This window comes from Agelaius phoeniceus, chromosome Z (genome assembly GCF_051311805.1).
Source record: "Agelaius phoeniceus isolate bAgePho1 chromosome Z, bAgePho1.hap1, whole genome shotgun sequence".
NCBI classification, from domain to species: domain Eukaryota; kingdom Metazoa; phylum Chordata; class Aves; order Passeriformes; family Icteridae; genus Agelaius; species Agelaius phoeniceus.
The window spans coordinates 61507680-61525441 of NC_135303.1; the positions used below are offsets into that span (position 1 = coordinate 61507680).

The following is a 17762-nucleotide window of genomic DNA, read 5'->3' on the forward strand; positions in this document are numbered from 1 at the left end:
GATCTGAATTGAAAATTAGATACCTTGAAATTGAAACCTTGCAGGGTGTTGAAAAGCCAGAATTCTATAAATAAACTTTTATCCCTTAATAAATTGATGGAAAAATAGAAATAAAACTTAACTAAACTTGAATGGATTTTAAAAGTAATACAAAAACTGTTCAGAGTTGTACTCTGTAAATTTACACAAACATAAATAATGGCAGGCAAAGGAGATTCATTACAAGGAATACATATCAGCAATGCAGAACAAAAGAAAACAAGTAACCACTGAGTTCAACTTTTATAAAGTTTCTTTAAGTCTAAACTCAAATCTGCAAAGGTAATGCTAACACAGTAAGCCATTTCTAAAAGCTTGCAATGTTGAAATTGCAATTATCACTTGGCCTGTATCTAGATGCAGTTTTTTCCTACGTTTATTTTGATCACTATGCGTTGTTTTTTAAATTGAAAAGATACAAAACATTTTAAAATCATGTCAAGCAACTCTTTTCTGATTGCACCATGGGAGTCTTTACAGTCCTGATTAGTTTATATTTAAGGCATAGGGAGTCCTAAAGAAGACTGTGTAACTGGAAAACGTATCCTAAAAATTTGCAGTAACAACATACCAAATTTGCCAATAATAAAGGTTATGTAATTATGAGTGACATGATTGCAATTTCTAATCTTAGGACTACACTAATCCTATGTCTGTCTACTAGATGAATTGAAAATGATTTTTGAAAAAACTATTTAGTTCCCCCAAAGACTTTTCAGCTTTTAAAAAGATAGGAAAAAAAACCAAAACAACTTGTTTTGCAATGTAGTTGAAAGAGTAATAAAAACTAGCAGACTGAAAACATCCAGAATTTATTACTTCTTCCAGAAGAAATGTCTTGCTCTTATTTATACTCACATGTTATACTTTCTAGCAGTGTTGCCAAGTTTAAATGATAGCCCATCAGATGGGGGAAAAGTGACTTAAAGCCATACAAAGCCTAGAAACTAGTGTGCTGCTTTTCAGTTTTATGCACACCTGAAACTGCTTAATGGCCTTGAGTCTTCTGCAAAAAGAGGTCATCCTGCTTTTAAGTATATCACGTAGATTTTAGCGTATTTCTTCAGTAAGTCTTTGTCAACAATAAGCAATGTATTATCTGCTTCCAAAACAAGATGACCTTCTGACAATGCAATCTACTCCAAAGTAGTTTTAAAGACAGCTTTGCTGACAAGAAACAGGGCAGCAGCAATCCTAGGTACTCTAGACTAGGTTGTCAGAGAATCATTTCCAGCCCCAAGGAAAATACACTGAGTCCTTGATTTGAGAGGAATCAGCATTCTAAATTAGCAGGAGTCTACTGGCCTTTCCTAGAAAACTATCAGGATCTTCTAATATGGCAGGTGAGAATTCTAATTGTGATTTTACATCCTGAGAACACCCTCAAAGTCCTTTGTTTACTACAATTAACTTCATGAAAAGAGTAACTTTTTCTTACTTGTAACACATATAGAAAATGCACCATCAAGAGCAGGAAAGCATGCCGCATCCTCTTTTATGTACAAATCCTTGAATTTTGTCCTCCAACTATGATTGCCACAGTCTCACCTGGCAGTATTAAAACGAGGATATTCAGAAATCAAGAAAGATAAAATCTATGTAGATAATAGTTTATGGTGGTATTACATGCATTTTTGAAGGTACTGATCTTGATCCACAATTATAGAATCTGCTGTTTTCAGTATGATACAATAGTCTGGGCTCCATTTTTCACAATATAATATTTTGATTACTCCTCCTTTTTTTAGGTTTTTTTTTAATACTCGCCCATTTCGAATATAGGAAGAGGTAGCATATTTAAAACTGTGCTATAGAATCAGTTTTGCTAAAATAATTACTTCAAATTTCTTTTAGAATATAGCTAGGCATCAGCAAGAAATTCTTTGTAACAGTTGCTTACTTATCAAGTTATTAGAATAGGAGAAATGTTCCCACCATCTGCATATAAGCAGGGCTTCTGCAAAATATACCCTCTTGCTAGAACAAAATATCCTAGTACTCATCATTTTTAATTGTCAGCAGTTCTAAAGATACCATCAGGAGCCCTCACACAGCTCCAAATCTAAGGTACATGTACACATGTGCACTTGGGCCTCAATGCATTAAAGAAAAGGTAATTTAGAAAGACAGCCTGAACTATAGCATAAACTTTCTCTCCACACTTATGAGTTTAAAGGGCTCCTGCCCTCCAGAGTTGCTGACCCTGGGTTAACCCATTGCCAGAAGACTCTAGTTAGTCCTCCAGCAAACAATTGCCTCCTGAGTAATACACATCCCATAAGTCAGCCATTGCTCATCAGCAGCTTTCAGCATTCACAGGTAAGACAAGCAGGAGACTTCTACACTCCCCTGCATACAGATAAAAGGAATTAAGAGAGGAGGCTCATGGCAGTCTAAAATAAACATCCAAACAAACACTAAGACATTTTTCCCATTTGTCCCAGGGAATTTTATCTGGAAAATAAAACCATGCAGAGAATCTAATTTCTAATAGAGCTGAATACATAAGATGGAATAACCCACTGAGGAAACCGACTCCTTCCCAAGGATTACATGTTGTAAGACTGCAGCAGGATGACTCTTTTGAGAAATAAGCACAACAAACCACAATCTCCTAATGCATATTGTTGCTGGTATGGACAGATATAAGGGGACTAGTCCAGGAGCTGCTGCAGTCAGGGAAGCCTTCCTGAGTCCATGAGGTTAACTATTGCCTTTTCAACCATTTTCCTCTAGAGCCATGGAAGACTGTTAAAAGACAGTAAGCCAAATGAAGAAAAAAATTAGACAGAAAGTGCTAACCAAGCTTTGCATGCTCTTTATCACAGTCCTTAAAAAGGGACAGCAGCATTGCTTACTACAGTAACGAAAAAATAAGTTCTAAAGACACTGGGTCAACATAGTGTCAAAGAATTTTTTTCTTATCCAAAGCTTAAGTTAAATAGCCTAATAATCCTTGCAAGGAAAATAGGACAGCAGAAGCAGCTGTTTTCTTCCCCTCAGAAAAGAAAGGTGCTTGAGAAGACAGGCAGTACATCAACAGAGAAATATCTAGGTAAGCAAAGCTGAACTGCACTTTCTCTTCTTTAGTCTTCTAATTTTTAGAAGGGTAAAAATTCTGCTCCATAAAACTAGAGTAGAACACACATGCACATTACACATACTTCTGTAAAAAACCCATATAGAAAATATAGGAAGAGGCTTTCAAAAATGGTCTTATATGTCATAATGCAAAATTTTAATTTTCTACTACTCTGAAATTACTTCAAGTCAGGAGAACCAAGACAGGCAGAAACTTTATCCAACTTTTACAGGTGAAATACTACTCTGACAGAAATTTGTCAAAGCAAATTACTCTTGCTACAGCATTATGATTCAAGTACATTTGCCTGCAGTAAGGGCAAAATATGCTCTTTTCATGGGTCTGTATATTTATGACAGCCTTGGAAAATGAGAGGAAACCTGGGAGTAGGTGTTTGATATAGACTGTGAGAGAGCAAAGAGCATTATATATGTCTGAGGATAACACTGCCAAGGTAAGACTAAAGCAAAAAGTACTAGCATTACTCCCACTCTATGATCATTCACACTATCCAGAATGATTTACTGGAATTCCTTTACAGGAAAAATATTGTAAACCTAAAGTTTACACTAAGAAATGTACAGTCTTAATTAACCAAGGAAATGAAGTATTTGACTACATAGATTCTTTAAGCTATCTATCTTGTGCATCCACTTCCCAGAATTGTGTCTTCATCATTCTTGTTTCCCAATTCAGTCACTTGTAGGATGGATGAAAATTGCAGGAAGAGATATCTGTTGTTGCGAGTAAAGTCTCCCAGATTTACAACCCACATTCAGGAGCAAAAAAAGGATAAAAGCAACTCCCCCCTCAACACTCGAATGTCTGTTCACATAACAAAATAGTGAATAGTGTCATGGTTGTCAAGAGTGCTTTTTGAGACATATTTCAAGTTAACTGTCACTCCAAAGTCAAAGAAGCGCTACTGACTAAGATGGTTTCAACACGCAGCATAACCCTTAGTTTGCAAAAGGATAGTAGAAACCCATGCTTAAAATTTTATCTACCATTTAGTAATCTTTAATTTGTTTCACTGAAGCACAAAATCCAGCTTATTTATCAAGAAGAGTTTAACAAAAATATAAATGTTACACTGTGTGAATTATGTTTATTATTCGAATTTGCAGGTTTCCATTCCTTAAAAATAAGACCATCAGAACAGCCTCATAAACAGTGTTTGTACCTGTTGTTAGCTCAAAACAGATTGAACCTCAAGGGCCAAGACTGGGGTACCACTGCCATCAATACAACTCAGAGAAGAGGGTAAGTCATCCATCATATGAATATCAAGAGAATTTTGTTGTTGTATCAGTCCTCTTAACCTTTATGAACCTCATATGACAGTACACTAAAGTCTCTTGCCTACAGCCTGCTGTTAGTGTGGAGCTGGTTTCCAATAATGCAAAGTAAGGATGAAAATAAATTTCTTATTTTATTTCTTCCACTGAAGTATTTGAGTTTTAGGAAAATTTTGATGATTCCATATTTATACTCACATGATTGTGTTTGGAAAAAAGCAAATACAACAATAATTCTTGGAAAATGCATTCTGAATTCCTTAGAAATTAGAAAAAGATCCAAACGCATTAAGATAGGCTAAACTTTTGCATGTATAAGCATATCCTGCCTCATTCTACAAAAGAGGACTAAGTAGTTCATCACAAAAATCATGCTGGGTCATAATAACGGTCCACATTTGACTTTCCAGAATTACAAAACAGTACACTTTAGGAAAGAGTTCAAGAGATAAAGCAAGAATACATAAACAATATTTAATAACTTTCATTGTATTCATTTATATTATAAAATACAAAATAATATTTAAAATTATAAAAAAAATTACTATTTATATTATTAAGCACTCTTTGAAATAAATGTTTCTACATTTTTTCAAAATTCAGCTGTTGAAGTTCCATATGGTATTATGAAAGCTGAGATACATGGAATCATGAAAATTTATGATGTTCCTTCCAAAATCAGTACTATGCAAAGGCAAGTGGAAAATTAGCATTGTATGTTCAATTAATCCTGCCAGAATGTACCAAGCACTGCTACCTTTACTGGAAATCCCAGAACTTCACAGAACGTACTGTAGAGAAACTTATTTTCATTACTCATTCCTTATTCTCTTAAAATAGCAATCTGACATGTCAGCAGCAATCAGTGTGCTTTGGTATTACTGACTGTAGGTTCACAGGCTTTTTCTATGAACATTCTGTACAGTTTAATATGACACAATTAGTAGTTCTTTGTTTTTATAAGTGCATGCATATCTGTAAGACTGATAAATCAGACATTTCCATCTAAATGCTGAAGACCTTTTGTCTAGGCCAGACAGAGGGATAAGAAAAAGACAGTTCTTCTGCAGGGAGTATGGTTACCACCTGTACAACAATTCGTTTCTAAACCAAATAATCTACTCTGAAATCAGAAATCACTCTGATCCAACAGCAAGGCAAGCAACAGCTCTGTGCAAGCAACAATGCAAAGGGAAGCTAACACAGAGTCCTTAACTTCCTCCACCATGTCTCTGCTATTTTTGTTCCTGACAATGCCCAAGTCTTATCATTAATGCAACTTTAATTCTGCATTTATCTGCTTCTATATTATGAAAAAAAATGTTTAGCAGCATGATTCATGTTTTTAATATGACACAATTCCATCACATATGAGAAGGCACTGAAGTTCAAGACAAGACATGTCTGATTAAATATGAAGGAACAAAGGAAAAACACAAACACATCTGATATAAAAGACCACACTATGACCTCAAATTTGTCTGTTAGCTAGGAAGCAGGAAATTACAAGATCTGGTGGACACAGGTAAGAAATGTTCTAGAGACAAGCTTAACAATTAAAAAGCATCAGTCTCCTTATCCTTGATGGAATCCTCTCAGTGAAAAACAGTCGATAGAGTGCTTGGTGAAAATGTAACTGGAAGCTTCCTAGAAAAAAAATTAATTCACTTCAAATAAAGGGCCATTTTGTTCATTATGTAAAAGCCCCTAGATGAGTTCATGTGGCATTTACAGTTCTTACTTTGGTCCTTTAAAATATCTTATAGAAACTATATATTGCACCAAATGCTTCTGATTTCTTACATTTTAATTTATTTGTAGTGCAGTATTTTCTGTTCTCACACTTGAGCCTGACTGTCATTTTCACTGAGCAATACTCAGTCCAGTCAGTAAGCATACACTTTGTCAAAACCCTCAGAAGAGCCACAAGATTAGCTGCAGAACTTAGGTTAGAATTGCTTTAACTAGAATGAAAGCTGGTATTTCAGATTTTTATCTATTCCAACCTAAACAAACATATGCACATCATCATTTTAACTATATATGCCTTTGAACTACAAAATTACTAACTGTAGAAAAAAGTAACCAAGAGCCCTGACCTATTACATTCAAGTAATTATTAGTAAGATGTCTGTTTTGTCCCAGTACTCCTAAAACTGATAACCAGAAAGATTACTTTACAGAGAAAACACACAGGTCAGAAGGGATATATGCTGCAGGTCTGCAGGTGACACTTTTTAACAGTGATGTAGTGTTAATGCACTTTGTTACAAATTAATCTGCTACATGCCATACCTATTGAGGGAAATGCAGAAAAAATTGCTGGGGTATTTGGATGTTTCACAAAACAACAGAGGTTTAAAAATAAAAGTCTTTGATGACCAGGCATCTCCTATTGCCTCAAAGGGTCAAGATTATCAAAATCGCATTTTTCAGCAGGTTCTCTAGTTAAAGAACCAGGGTGGTAACACACATTCAAGAAGTAAGGGAACTAAGATAGCCTGTGTTTGTGGTTTTTACTGGTAGCATTCCATCACACTTAATTCAGCTTTTCTCCATCATACCCATTCTGACAGCTAGAAAGACAAGAGGCAATCACATGGTGCTCCTGGTACTAAGACAGGCTCCTGTCAACTAGTTGGGTCATATACTTCTACTACACCAGGTACACCGCAGTTGCTTTCACTCCAAAGGAATAAGGAAAGCAGAAACCATGAGGTCTTGTTTTCCTAAAAAAGGAAAGCTTATCAGAAACATTTATTAAATAGCTGCTACAGCAGAGAAAGGATATGACTGACCTTGTAGTGGTTCCATATGCTTTGAAGACCCAGAACACACCTCCTATAATAATGGATCACATGAGAACTACAAAACACTCATACAGACAACAAATTTCCAGCTAGCTATGAAAATGATATTTTGTGTCATCATGTCTAATGCTGAAGAATGTTCAGTGTCAAATAATTGAGTGTTGCTGGTATCTATTACAAGGTTTCCTAAAAATAACACAGAATGAAAGATGTAAAATTGTAAAGATTCCACAACAGTTTATATCCAGTCATCTATAAGTTTCTAAAGTTTCTACATTAAGGCCAAAGGGACAGGGTATCCCCATGCTCCAGCTAACTAACTTTTGATACAGAAATGCTGAAATGATTTAAATTAGCCAGCTTGCAATCAGGCAGCGGAACAATTGGATGTGCAGTGAAGCAGTTCTGTGGAGTGTGACCTGTGAGTCCTTCAGGTCAGCAAGCTGTCCATGAGCCAGTAGTGCATCCTGGTGGCGCATTAGGAAGAGCATTGCCAGCAGGTTGAGGAAGGTGGTCCTGCCTTTCTACTCAGCCTTGGTGAGGCACATCTGGATTGCTGTGTCCATTCCTGGCTTCCTCACTAGAAGGGAGTCATGGAGCCCCTGGAGTGGGTCCAGTGAAGGGCTAAAACCATGATTAATGTATGTGCATATTAAAGACATTTTACATCATTGCTCTATCCCTCAGAATATGAGAGAGAAAATAACTCTTACAGAATAAATGCATAAACAAGCAACAACAAAAAATCCTATTTTCTAAACACTCACTCTTTGGTTTAGTCAGAGAGAGAAATTTTACCTATTTAGGTAAAATTAATATTAAAATTAATAGGTAAAATAAAACTAGTCTAGTTGGAACTACTTAAACCAAAATAAAATCCCTACACAGACACTCTTCTTTAAGCGATAGTGCATTGGTTTTGGTTTATGTATGTTCTACATCAACTTAAGAAAACAATCAGTAGGCTCTATCCAACTAAGTGCAAAAGCTATGGGCTAATCTGATTTACTTATATTGCCTACTTATATTACACATATAAGTAACTGATACAACTCCATAGATCATGTCCTTTATCCACAGAATTTAAAAAACAATAGAAGCAATATAAAGAAGCTTTATCTACTTATCTAAAATTACAATAAATTTAGTATTGTAAAGTATTGTATTCTTAAGAAAATGAGCTGAAATCCTGAAATGATGACTTCCTTCAAGAAATTAAAGACTGCCATTATTAGAGAAAGACAGATATAAACCCCACAATTATGCATTCATTTCTTCCTTACTTCAACAGTAAGTGACATTGCCCATAAGGAACAAACAGCACCTAAATCCACACAAAGAGTTCACCTTAATGAACACAATGCTGTATTGGCTTCTTACTAAATCCTTACTATGCAGACTTTTATGAATCCATTTTGTCTTATAAATCCTGTATCCTGAAGAGCTCAACTGTCTGCTCATGACACCTCACCACACTCTAGTCAAGGTCAATGATCTGCAACATACAAGAAATAAGGGTGCTCCCATAAAGGTGACTGCACAGGAACTCTAGAAAAGCAGTCCACATGTACCAACCTTCAGGGTGTGCACAATATATAAGCATGGCTTTGTGTGAAAAAAGAGGCTTATGTAATTGCTCTTGAGTTACCATTGCCTGCGGTGAATGTGTTCACTAGTGAGGGAAAGGGAATTACATGTACATCTCGCCAGGTATGCAATTACGTATATGGCAAGAAAGTGTTCTTTCCTACATAAAAATAAAAACCCACAAAATAATCGCATGTGATAATTTGTTGTTATAGCTTCAAAACAGCAAAAAAAAAAAGTGACAATGAAGTGACAAGAACAAGCACACAATTTTAACTGGCAGATATAAGAATACCCCACGTAACACAGCTACTGGCAACACTGCCTATAGTACACCGAAGGAGATTATGGTCAACACAAGGACTTACACAGAACAAAACAATTTGCTGCTATTGAAATTCTGTGATAGCAGCCTTCATGGTACTGCCACAAAATGGGCTTATATTGTGATCCATTGGGAATACACTTTTTTTTAATGTGGACAAAAAACAAAGTCTGAATAAAACTTTATATGATGTCTTGATTCTTAAATTAAAACAAAAAATCATAGTCACTTACAGAAATTGTTAAATCACAGCAAAGGGCTAATTATACCATACTAACTTCCTTTTGTCTAGTATAAAAGGACATTTTTTTACTTTGCCTGGCTGAGTGTAATAGCCTATGAATTATGAGATCAAAGCAGCAAACTGTATGTTTTCTAAAGTAAGAGTTTCCTTCACCAAGTTTTACACTTACTACAGCTGAAAGAGCTGTGTGAAGGGATCAGCACTAAACCCAAAGGACAGGCTGTGCACAGCAAGAAAGAGAGCAACTCCCTCGTGCTTTTTGCAGGTCACTACCAAGGACCATGTTAGCAGATCCACACCAGACCCTTAACAGGCAGCTCTGCTGCTACCAGTAATTAGCTTGGACAGCTCTGGCTCCAGGAGTAGCAGCAAGGCTACACCATAATGAGCTCAGCTGGGATTAGCAGGACAGGGCAGGGAACCAAGAGAGCTGAGGCATTCTGCATTGCGTATGTATCACAGAGATCAAACAAGGATGGCTGGCTAGGTTATCCCCTCACCACCTCATTCCAAAAATGAAGCACGGCAGTGTGTAAAATACAGGCTAATGAAGAGCGACACCTCCAACAGATGAGAGCCACATTAATTAACACAATCCCTAGATCATGGAATACAGTTTCTGTTAGTGCTAGCAAACTTGTAACTTGTCACTGATTTAAGGGGGAGAGAGAAGGAAGAAAAAAAAAAAAAAAGCGCTGATGTTTTCCTTTTCTGCTTTTGGTAGATGCTTTTATAATGGAATTTTGCAAGGAATTCCTCTGGTATGGCCTGTAAAGCACTTCAGAAAAAAACCAGTATGTTTCTTTATTTAAACACCATTTAAGAAACAAACTCACTTCTCAATCAGCAGCTTTTTGTTCTCCCTTTTGAAAAAAGCCAGCTCATTCCACATCACATCACGATCGTCTTGACAAAGCTGACAGGAGCTTGTGTGTTGGTATCTGCTTTTAGTATTTTCAAAGCTGTTTATGAGTTTTAAAAGGTTGTTTGTTTTCAAATATCTAAATGCTTTGGGAGAACCAGAATAAAAGCACCCCTGCTTTCAGAAAATACAGATTTTTCAAGTACAGCATCCATTGAATCTGAATTTTGTATGAAATATACATTCTGAGGCATGAAACCTTAACTGTGGTAATAAAGAGAACTTCAATTACATAGTTTCGGATAGATATTGAGCTAGTATGACACCATGCCTCCTAGGTGATGTGGCAGAATAGTGTCACCCACATTCTGACAACATTACTTTAAATACTGCTATGGGAAAGAAGAAGTTAAAATCATCACGTAATCTCTTGAAAATTAAGGTAGAGTCATCAGCTCCTCTAACACCCCAGCAAGCCAATCTGGAAGTTGCTACTAATGCCCACTCTAAATCACACTGTTGTTATACAGTTTAATAAAGGAATTAACTATCTATGGACAAGATTATGTATTAAGAAAAAGCATATTGACTTTAGAAGCACAGAAAAATAAAATTATTTAACAGTTTTTCAGTCATTAAAGTATTTTTAGGTATTTTAATAATGCCAAAGATAAAAATTGTATTAAAAAATGCTTTATGGAATCAATTTAAAACTCTGCAATCCAAATTCCTACTGGGCATAGAAATAAACTCTCAGACAATGTGGTAGCCTCCTAAGGCCCCCATCATCTTTGCAGTCACGTACATCAGTGCAAGTTGTATGTACACTGACAGGTGGATTAGGTCCCATCAGCTGCCATCTCAATAACAGATACTAATCTATGAAGAATATGGAGAATGGGGTCCTCCATCACTTACAAAGGATCAGAAATGCCACATAAGAACCTGATACTGACTTCTTAATGCACAATTTACATTACAGCAGCACTATACAGCTTTTTGTGATACCAAAATAACAGGTCTTATTGTTACAGACTGCTTCTATTGGTGTCTTGTCTACTTTCTCTTGTTTAACTGTATTAAAAATGAAAACCAAACCTCTTTTAGTGTGACTTCATACAAATCTAATCTGGTAATAAAGATTATTGAAACCCTGTTATTTTCAGCTCATCTTAAATAGAGATGAAAAAATTAGATGACTAAGTGAAGACTGAGCATTATATTCTCCCCAATATCTACTTATCCCAAACACATTCATTATAACACAAGCTCGTCTCATTTACTTTAAACAGAAGTCACCTTTGTCTCTCTTTCCCTTTTCTTTTTAATTTTTTTTAAACCATCAGAACCAAAACACCCAGTGCTTCACTGTATATCAAGTTTAAGATTTTAATGTCTTTATCTAGTTCAATTTTTTTTATCTTGTTAGCCTTGCACTGTCAATGGATATGAAAGCCTGTCTAGGTATAGACACAGAATTAAATAATTTCATTGAATTTAGTAACTATCATCCATAAGTCACTTCCAGATTGCACTAAATTTAAAGCACTGAACTAAAAGAAAAAAAAATCCATAATTTTCCTAAAAAAACCAAAACCATTTCATTATAATTTGCCTAAAGATATTTGCCATTATGCTTAAGTATTTTAAAAAATGCTCCTGTGTTTCCACCGATGCCTGTAGCAATTTTGTACTTCACCATTGTTTCCATCCACACCTTTTTTTTCCTTTTTTAAAGACAAATCGCTCCTACGTAAATGCTAGTATTTCAAAGCAATGCAAATCTACTAAGACAGGCAATATCATTACTTATATATAAGGAACAGTTTATCATTCACAGTAGGATGCTTTATGTCACCCCAGACTCTGAACAGCTACCAGTTTTGCAGCATTTTCTCTGACTCTCATTTTTCTCTCACTTTCTCAGAGATAAAGTTAGTGTCAAGATTAGTCAGTATTGTTCTAACTGCAAAAATAATTATTTTTAGTAAAACATACAAGTGTTTACTGAGCTGTTAGGCGCATGCTAAAGCCTTGTTAAAGCCAAAAGGAAATTACTTCTTTGAAACAGGTCCTGAAAAACAGCAGTGCTTGATAACTGAACTGATAAGAAATGCTTTCATTCCTCCAATTGCATCTGTTTACCAAAGTATCTGTATGCTAAGGACCTAAAAAAAGAAGAATTTCTGCATAAAATTTTCACTGTTCTGTATAGAGCCTAAGGGAGAATGATATACAGAATGTTCATTATGCAAATTTTATGTGGTAAAGTCTTTCCTCTTTCCATTAATAAAGATATATTACTGCATTTTTTGTAAAAATTATCAGAAATAATTTCTTTTTAAATAATTTAACAGATAAAAACACCTTGCTTTCATGCACATATTATTTTACTTTTCCCCTATAAGGAAGGAGATTTTAGCCTCAGTTAATATACGAATCACTAAATGTTAGAGAGGGTATTATTTCTATATTTTAATGAATAAAACTATTTTTAAAAACTATTTGAAACATAATGAACAACTGCTGTGTTACAGAAAATTAAAAACACACAGTCAACAAAATAAATGAGTGAGGAATTAGACAAACATAAGTAAGCAGTCCTAGCTGACCTTTGTCCAGTACTCAGGCTCTCAAGGAGAGCCTAAATGAAATAAGTCAAGGTGTCAGCTCAATATATTTCCTCTTGGTTTCAACTACAATTTTTCTCACATAGGGGTAAGCTATGTATTATGCTGTAACAGAAGATGGTCTTGATCACTACCCAGTAGCTTCTTCCTTCAAATCACATTCTCTTTTGAATACCCTTGTAATACTTCTGTTCAGATTTCTTGGGTAAGGAAAATGTTTTTAATGAGCTGTGTAACTTACCTGCTATTGCCCTCTTCCCACTGCTTTAATTGCTCTTTTAGCGCTCTGTAGTTGGTCTGAAACATCTGCAGCCTTTCTCCGTGGTTTCCATAGGCTGCTCTTAGCTCATAAGATTCTGGAGACTGTATGAAACCAGAAAAACAAAATCAGAGTTGGACAAAATATAAGAGAGTGTTACACAGATCAAATGAAAGGAAAGTTCTCTTTTATCAACTACTGTGAGACTCAGAAATTGAAATAGAAAGATCAGGACTCACAGTCCTTGAGGTCAAACTTTTCTTATTACTACTTTGGAAGAGTCTGCTGATTTGGCAATTCACTTAAATACTATTTTCATGCTGCTGAAAGTTTTAAAAATTTACTACCAAAACGGCAGCTTTTATCTGGTGAATGCATAAGCCTAATACATTTAAAAACACATAGACTGAAAAAGGACTGTTGGCACTGTTTTTCATTCAAACTACTTTCTTTCCTTTTTTTTCCAATGGAAAACTGTTCTATGTATTTTCAAGGGAAATACTGGCCACATGAAAAAAAAATTACATTTAAATGGCTTCAGGATTTCCACACGTAGTAAGCTGTTTCTGTAAATATATATATACACCTGCAACACCCAGACTTTGTCCTCTAGTAATGCAGCAAACAAGAAATAAAAACATTTTTTACAATATCTTTTATATAATCAAAACCATACAAAAAAAGTACAGAACAAAAATTAAAATACACCATGATTATTATTACAGGATAACATCATGTAAGCTTAGACCCAGACTTTTCTAAATGACAATACAGTCCTCTGGAAAAATAACATTAAGAAGAAGCATTTAACACTATAAAGCAAGTCAAACTTCTCTACACTAGTAAAGAATTCACCAGCAAAGAATTCATTATGCTGTAGCAAAATTTGCAATCAGAGCTTCATTTTCAGTTCAATGGGAGCTCTGCTTGTACAGCAACTACAGAACTAAATAAATCAGAATACCTTATTTGCAAGTATTTACACCGCTTATATGCAAGGAGGACTTTTCAGCATTAGTCAATAAATTAGACAAACCAATAGTCAGAGCTGCAAACAATAAAAATTGAATCTCATTATAAAAACATGGCAAGGGTTTCTAGAGTACTCATAACTACGAAATACCTATATTAAGCTTGGCTTATCAAATGTAGCCCAGCTTTCAGGACCCACAAAGTTGAAAGACACCAGCTTAAGTTTCAAATGGTACTATATACATAATTCCAGAAGTTTTCTGGAAGTGACTTAGGAAACAAAAAGAGAAGATTTAGGAACACAATCAAGTCCAAACTGACCCTACTACTAAATACTTTCCCAAAGTGGTGGTGATAGTTTTTTTTTTTCCTGAAACAACCTCTAAACCAAATACATTTTTAAATTTTGAATTGTTAAAAAAGTACTTTTGACTGGGTTTAAGTGAACTCATGTAAATACCACAATGATATTAAAAACAACCACATAAAGCACATAAATCTTAGACTAAGAACATAGAGATCATTACCAAGCTTTGCAAGAGGAAATTTTCACAAGAATACAATTACAGATGTTGTGTTTTCAAGAGAAGTTCATGAAACAACTGTTCTGAGATTGTTTGATATTGTTAGCAAAAACTGGTCAAGTCTGGCAGGGCACTAGAAAATAATGTCTTCAATATAAATCCTGAGAAGCTTATTAGTATCAATGCCCTTTCAGAGATGAAACCAACTGTAGAATTTGGCCTTTCCTATTAATGAATCTGCATTTTTCATTATTGCTTACCTGTTCTATTATCCATTCTGTTACAGTTATTGCTTTCACTTATCACTTGCTCTGCTCTTGCAGAAATAGAAATTAGACAATTAACTGCCCTAATCACTCTCTCTATTGAATTAGGCACTTCAGGATTTAAAATATTCACTGAAATTTCCATAATCTGTTAGATTAATCTCTTTCTGAATTATGTTATATTTCATAACTAAACTGTCTTGTACACAGTTTTGTATACATTCATGGACATGGGACAGAACAACCATCTCTCAGTGCTGGACCTCCAGATTATTCTCCAGGTGTACCCTGTCATCCATTATTCCCATGCAATAATGAATAACACGAAGTTCAATCTGCAGGAGGAAAAACCCCACTACCTATGCCTTTTTTTCTTTTGGCAGGCTGCTCAGACAAGTCAAAATATTCTAATCACTAATGCAAATTTTTATTGAAATTGACCTTCTATTACCGTAAAAACTACACTGATTCAATTATTTGACTATGCTTAGGCTTTCAAGAACTGAGGCCCCTAATAGTTACAAAAACAGGTTTTTTTACAAACAGTTATGTGGATAAAATGCAATATTCATGTATTTTCAGCATCTGAACACTATACATTGAATAGGACTACATATGAAATCTGAGGTAAATGTGAGTGTGGTCTTGCTAATACAAACAAGTATTAAGATGGCCCTGAAGACTGGTGTGCAAATTCTAATTTGATTTACCTCCAAAAACTTTAGAGCCTAAAAAGGATGAGAAAACTCAAAGAGAAGAGCTCCTCTTGGTTTTGAGACTTTTCCCGTTAAAGCCAAGATTATCTCCTCTAGGCTACACCAGTGACCACAGCTCTTGAAGCAATACAGGAGAAGATCAACGTATTCTTAGTTTGTATCAAATACCTACTTCTCAACAACCAAACTCTTACCCACTTCTTAAAGACCCACAGTAGACTGAAGTTTTGTACCAATCTAAGTAGCAGATTGATAATTTGTTATTTAAAAACAAAAAAAAAATACTCTTATTCATTTTGACGTTCTCTTCTGTAACCAAGGGTGCAATCAGGCATGCTCTGTTACTTTTTAGTATCCCAGAAACAAAGCCAATTCTGTGTAAAAACTCTGAATCTAAATGATCACCCCATTTATACTAGCAACGAAGATACTAAGAGCCAGCTTTTCTTGCTGAGAAATGAGTCAGCTGAGAGAACGGGAAAAACCTGTGAATGGGACCTTAACCTTTTCTGCTCCTTTGCAATACTGATTGAGGCATTCCTGAAAACTCCAAAAATAGAGCTGTTCTTTTTTTTTTATTATTTTTACCAATTTTTTGAAAGTACTAATGTATAAAGTCACCATTTTATGTTCCAGACATGCATTAGTATGTGTATTGACAGAGCAACCATTTCTCTGAGCAAGAAAATTTCAAGTAATCATATAGATAACACTTCGTTTGAAGAGGCAATAATGCAAGGACCAGTTTTGAAAATGTGGGTCAAATCCATTTTTTGTTGCTAGAAACAATGCCTGAGAGAAGGCTAGCATTAGGAAATCACAGACTAGCAACATAAATGTTCTGACATTAACTTTATGTAGCTTAGTTCACTGTCATGCTGGCAGTAGCCTCATTGAAATATGAATGTAGTGCCACAACAGTGTTTTGTATGATGACCTGGGCCTCTACAGCTTCTTTTCAAACCATTAAAGCATTCTCCAAAAGAAGCCAAATAGATTGTAAAGAGAAAATGCAAGAAGTTAATGTGTTCCCTTTCAAGGGGAGATTTAGCCCTTAAAGACATCATGGACGTCTGTGACAGAGATCCCACACCTGTAACATCAAGAACCTGCACAGATTTTTAAATTATACTTTAAGATTAAATAGAAGATAAGTAAAGGCAGTATGGTGAATGGTACAAATCATGATATGAGGTAATGCACAGACAGTTGTTTCTCTTCTGCATCTGCTTTCCTTCACTCCTCTTTCCAGAAGAAATGTGTAGCTCTCTATCATTTAAGGCAATAGCCATAGACACTGAACTGTGTTTTGCTTCCAAGAGCAAAACAGCTGTAGCCTACAGTTCCAGAATAATCTGTAGCATCAGTGTCAGGCAGGCCAACTAAGAGTAATGAACAGAAAGCCTCCCAAAGGCCAATTCTCAGATTTATCTGGTGGGACATATCTTAGAATTTTCAACAGAGGGAAAAAACAAAACAAAGTTAATTTTCTGTCTCCCAGGAAAAAGACAGCCTGGAAGACTGAAATTGAAGTCTAAATAACCTCTCCTGGTCATATACTCTACATGTGTTAAGAAAATGCTTTAAATTCTCCCAAGTACATAGATGGATCAACTGTGACACTTTGCTGAAATATACTTCCAACTTATAGTTTTTCTAAAATTAACTCATCACTATGGTTGGTAGAGCTTCCAATTTTTTTCACTCACATAACTTTTATTATAGGATGTTTAATGCAACGAATTCTCCTTTAGGCTACACATACTTGAAAATATCTTTCAAATTACATAACTGAACAACGATAAGCAACACAAAAAAGAGAAGAAGGTGAGGGAGGAAAGTGAGGAGAGAAAAGAAGAGGATGAATTTTAAGTGTTTAAGAAAATATGACTCAGGGTTTGCATTTTGCATTCAGAGGTGCAATTTTAAACCAATAGTTTCTTCAAAAGTTACTGTATCTCTGTAGCAAAATGCCAAACCAACAAAAACACAGCTACAAAAATCTGTGAAACTGGGACAAAATGAGCAATTGTAAAACAAGCTCAATTAAGATTTTCTATGAAGGGGTGGAGCGAGGGGGATTGTTATTGTTTTTTTAAACAGCATCTTTCAGACCAGCAACTAATGGACCCACAACTTATATAATTT

General features: G+C 35.2%; 1 protein-coding gene across 1 annotated transcript in view; it reads right to left on the reverse strand.

The window, feature by feature from the left end:
- CNTLN (centlein) overlaps window positions 1-17762 on the reverse strand; it is a 180616-nt gene that overhangs the window by 74889 nt on the left and 87965 nt on the right. Inside the window, 2 exon segments of the mRNA XM_077172188.1 lie at window positions 10222-10347; window positions 13119-13240. Coding sequence (XP_077028303.1) covers window positions 10222-10347; window positions 13119-13240 — 248 coding nt within the window.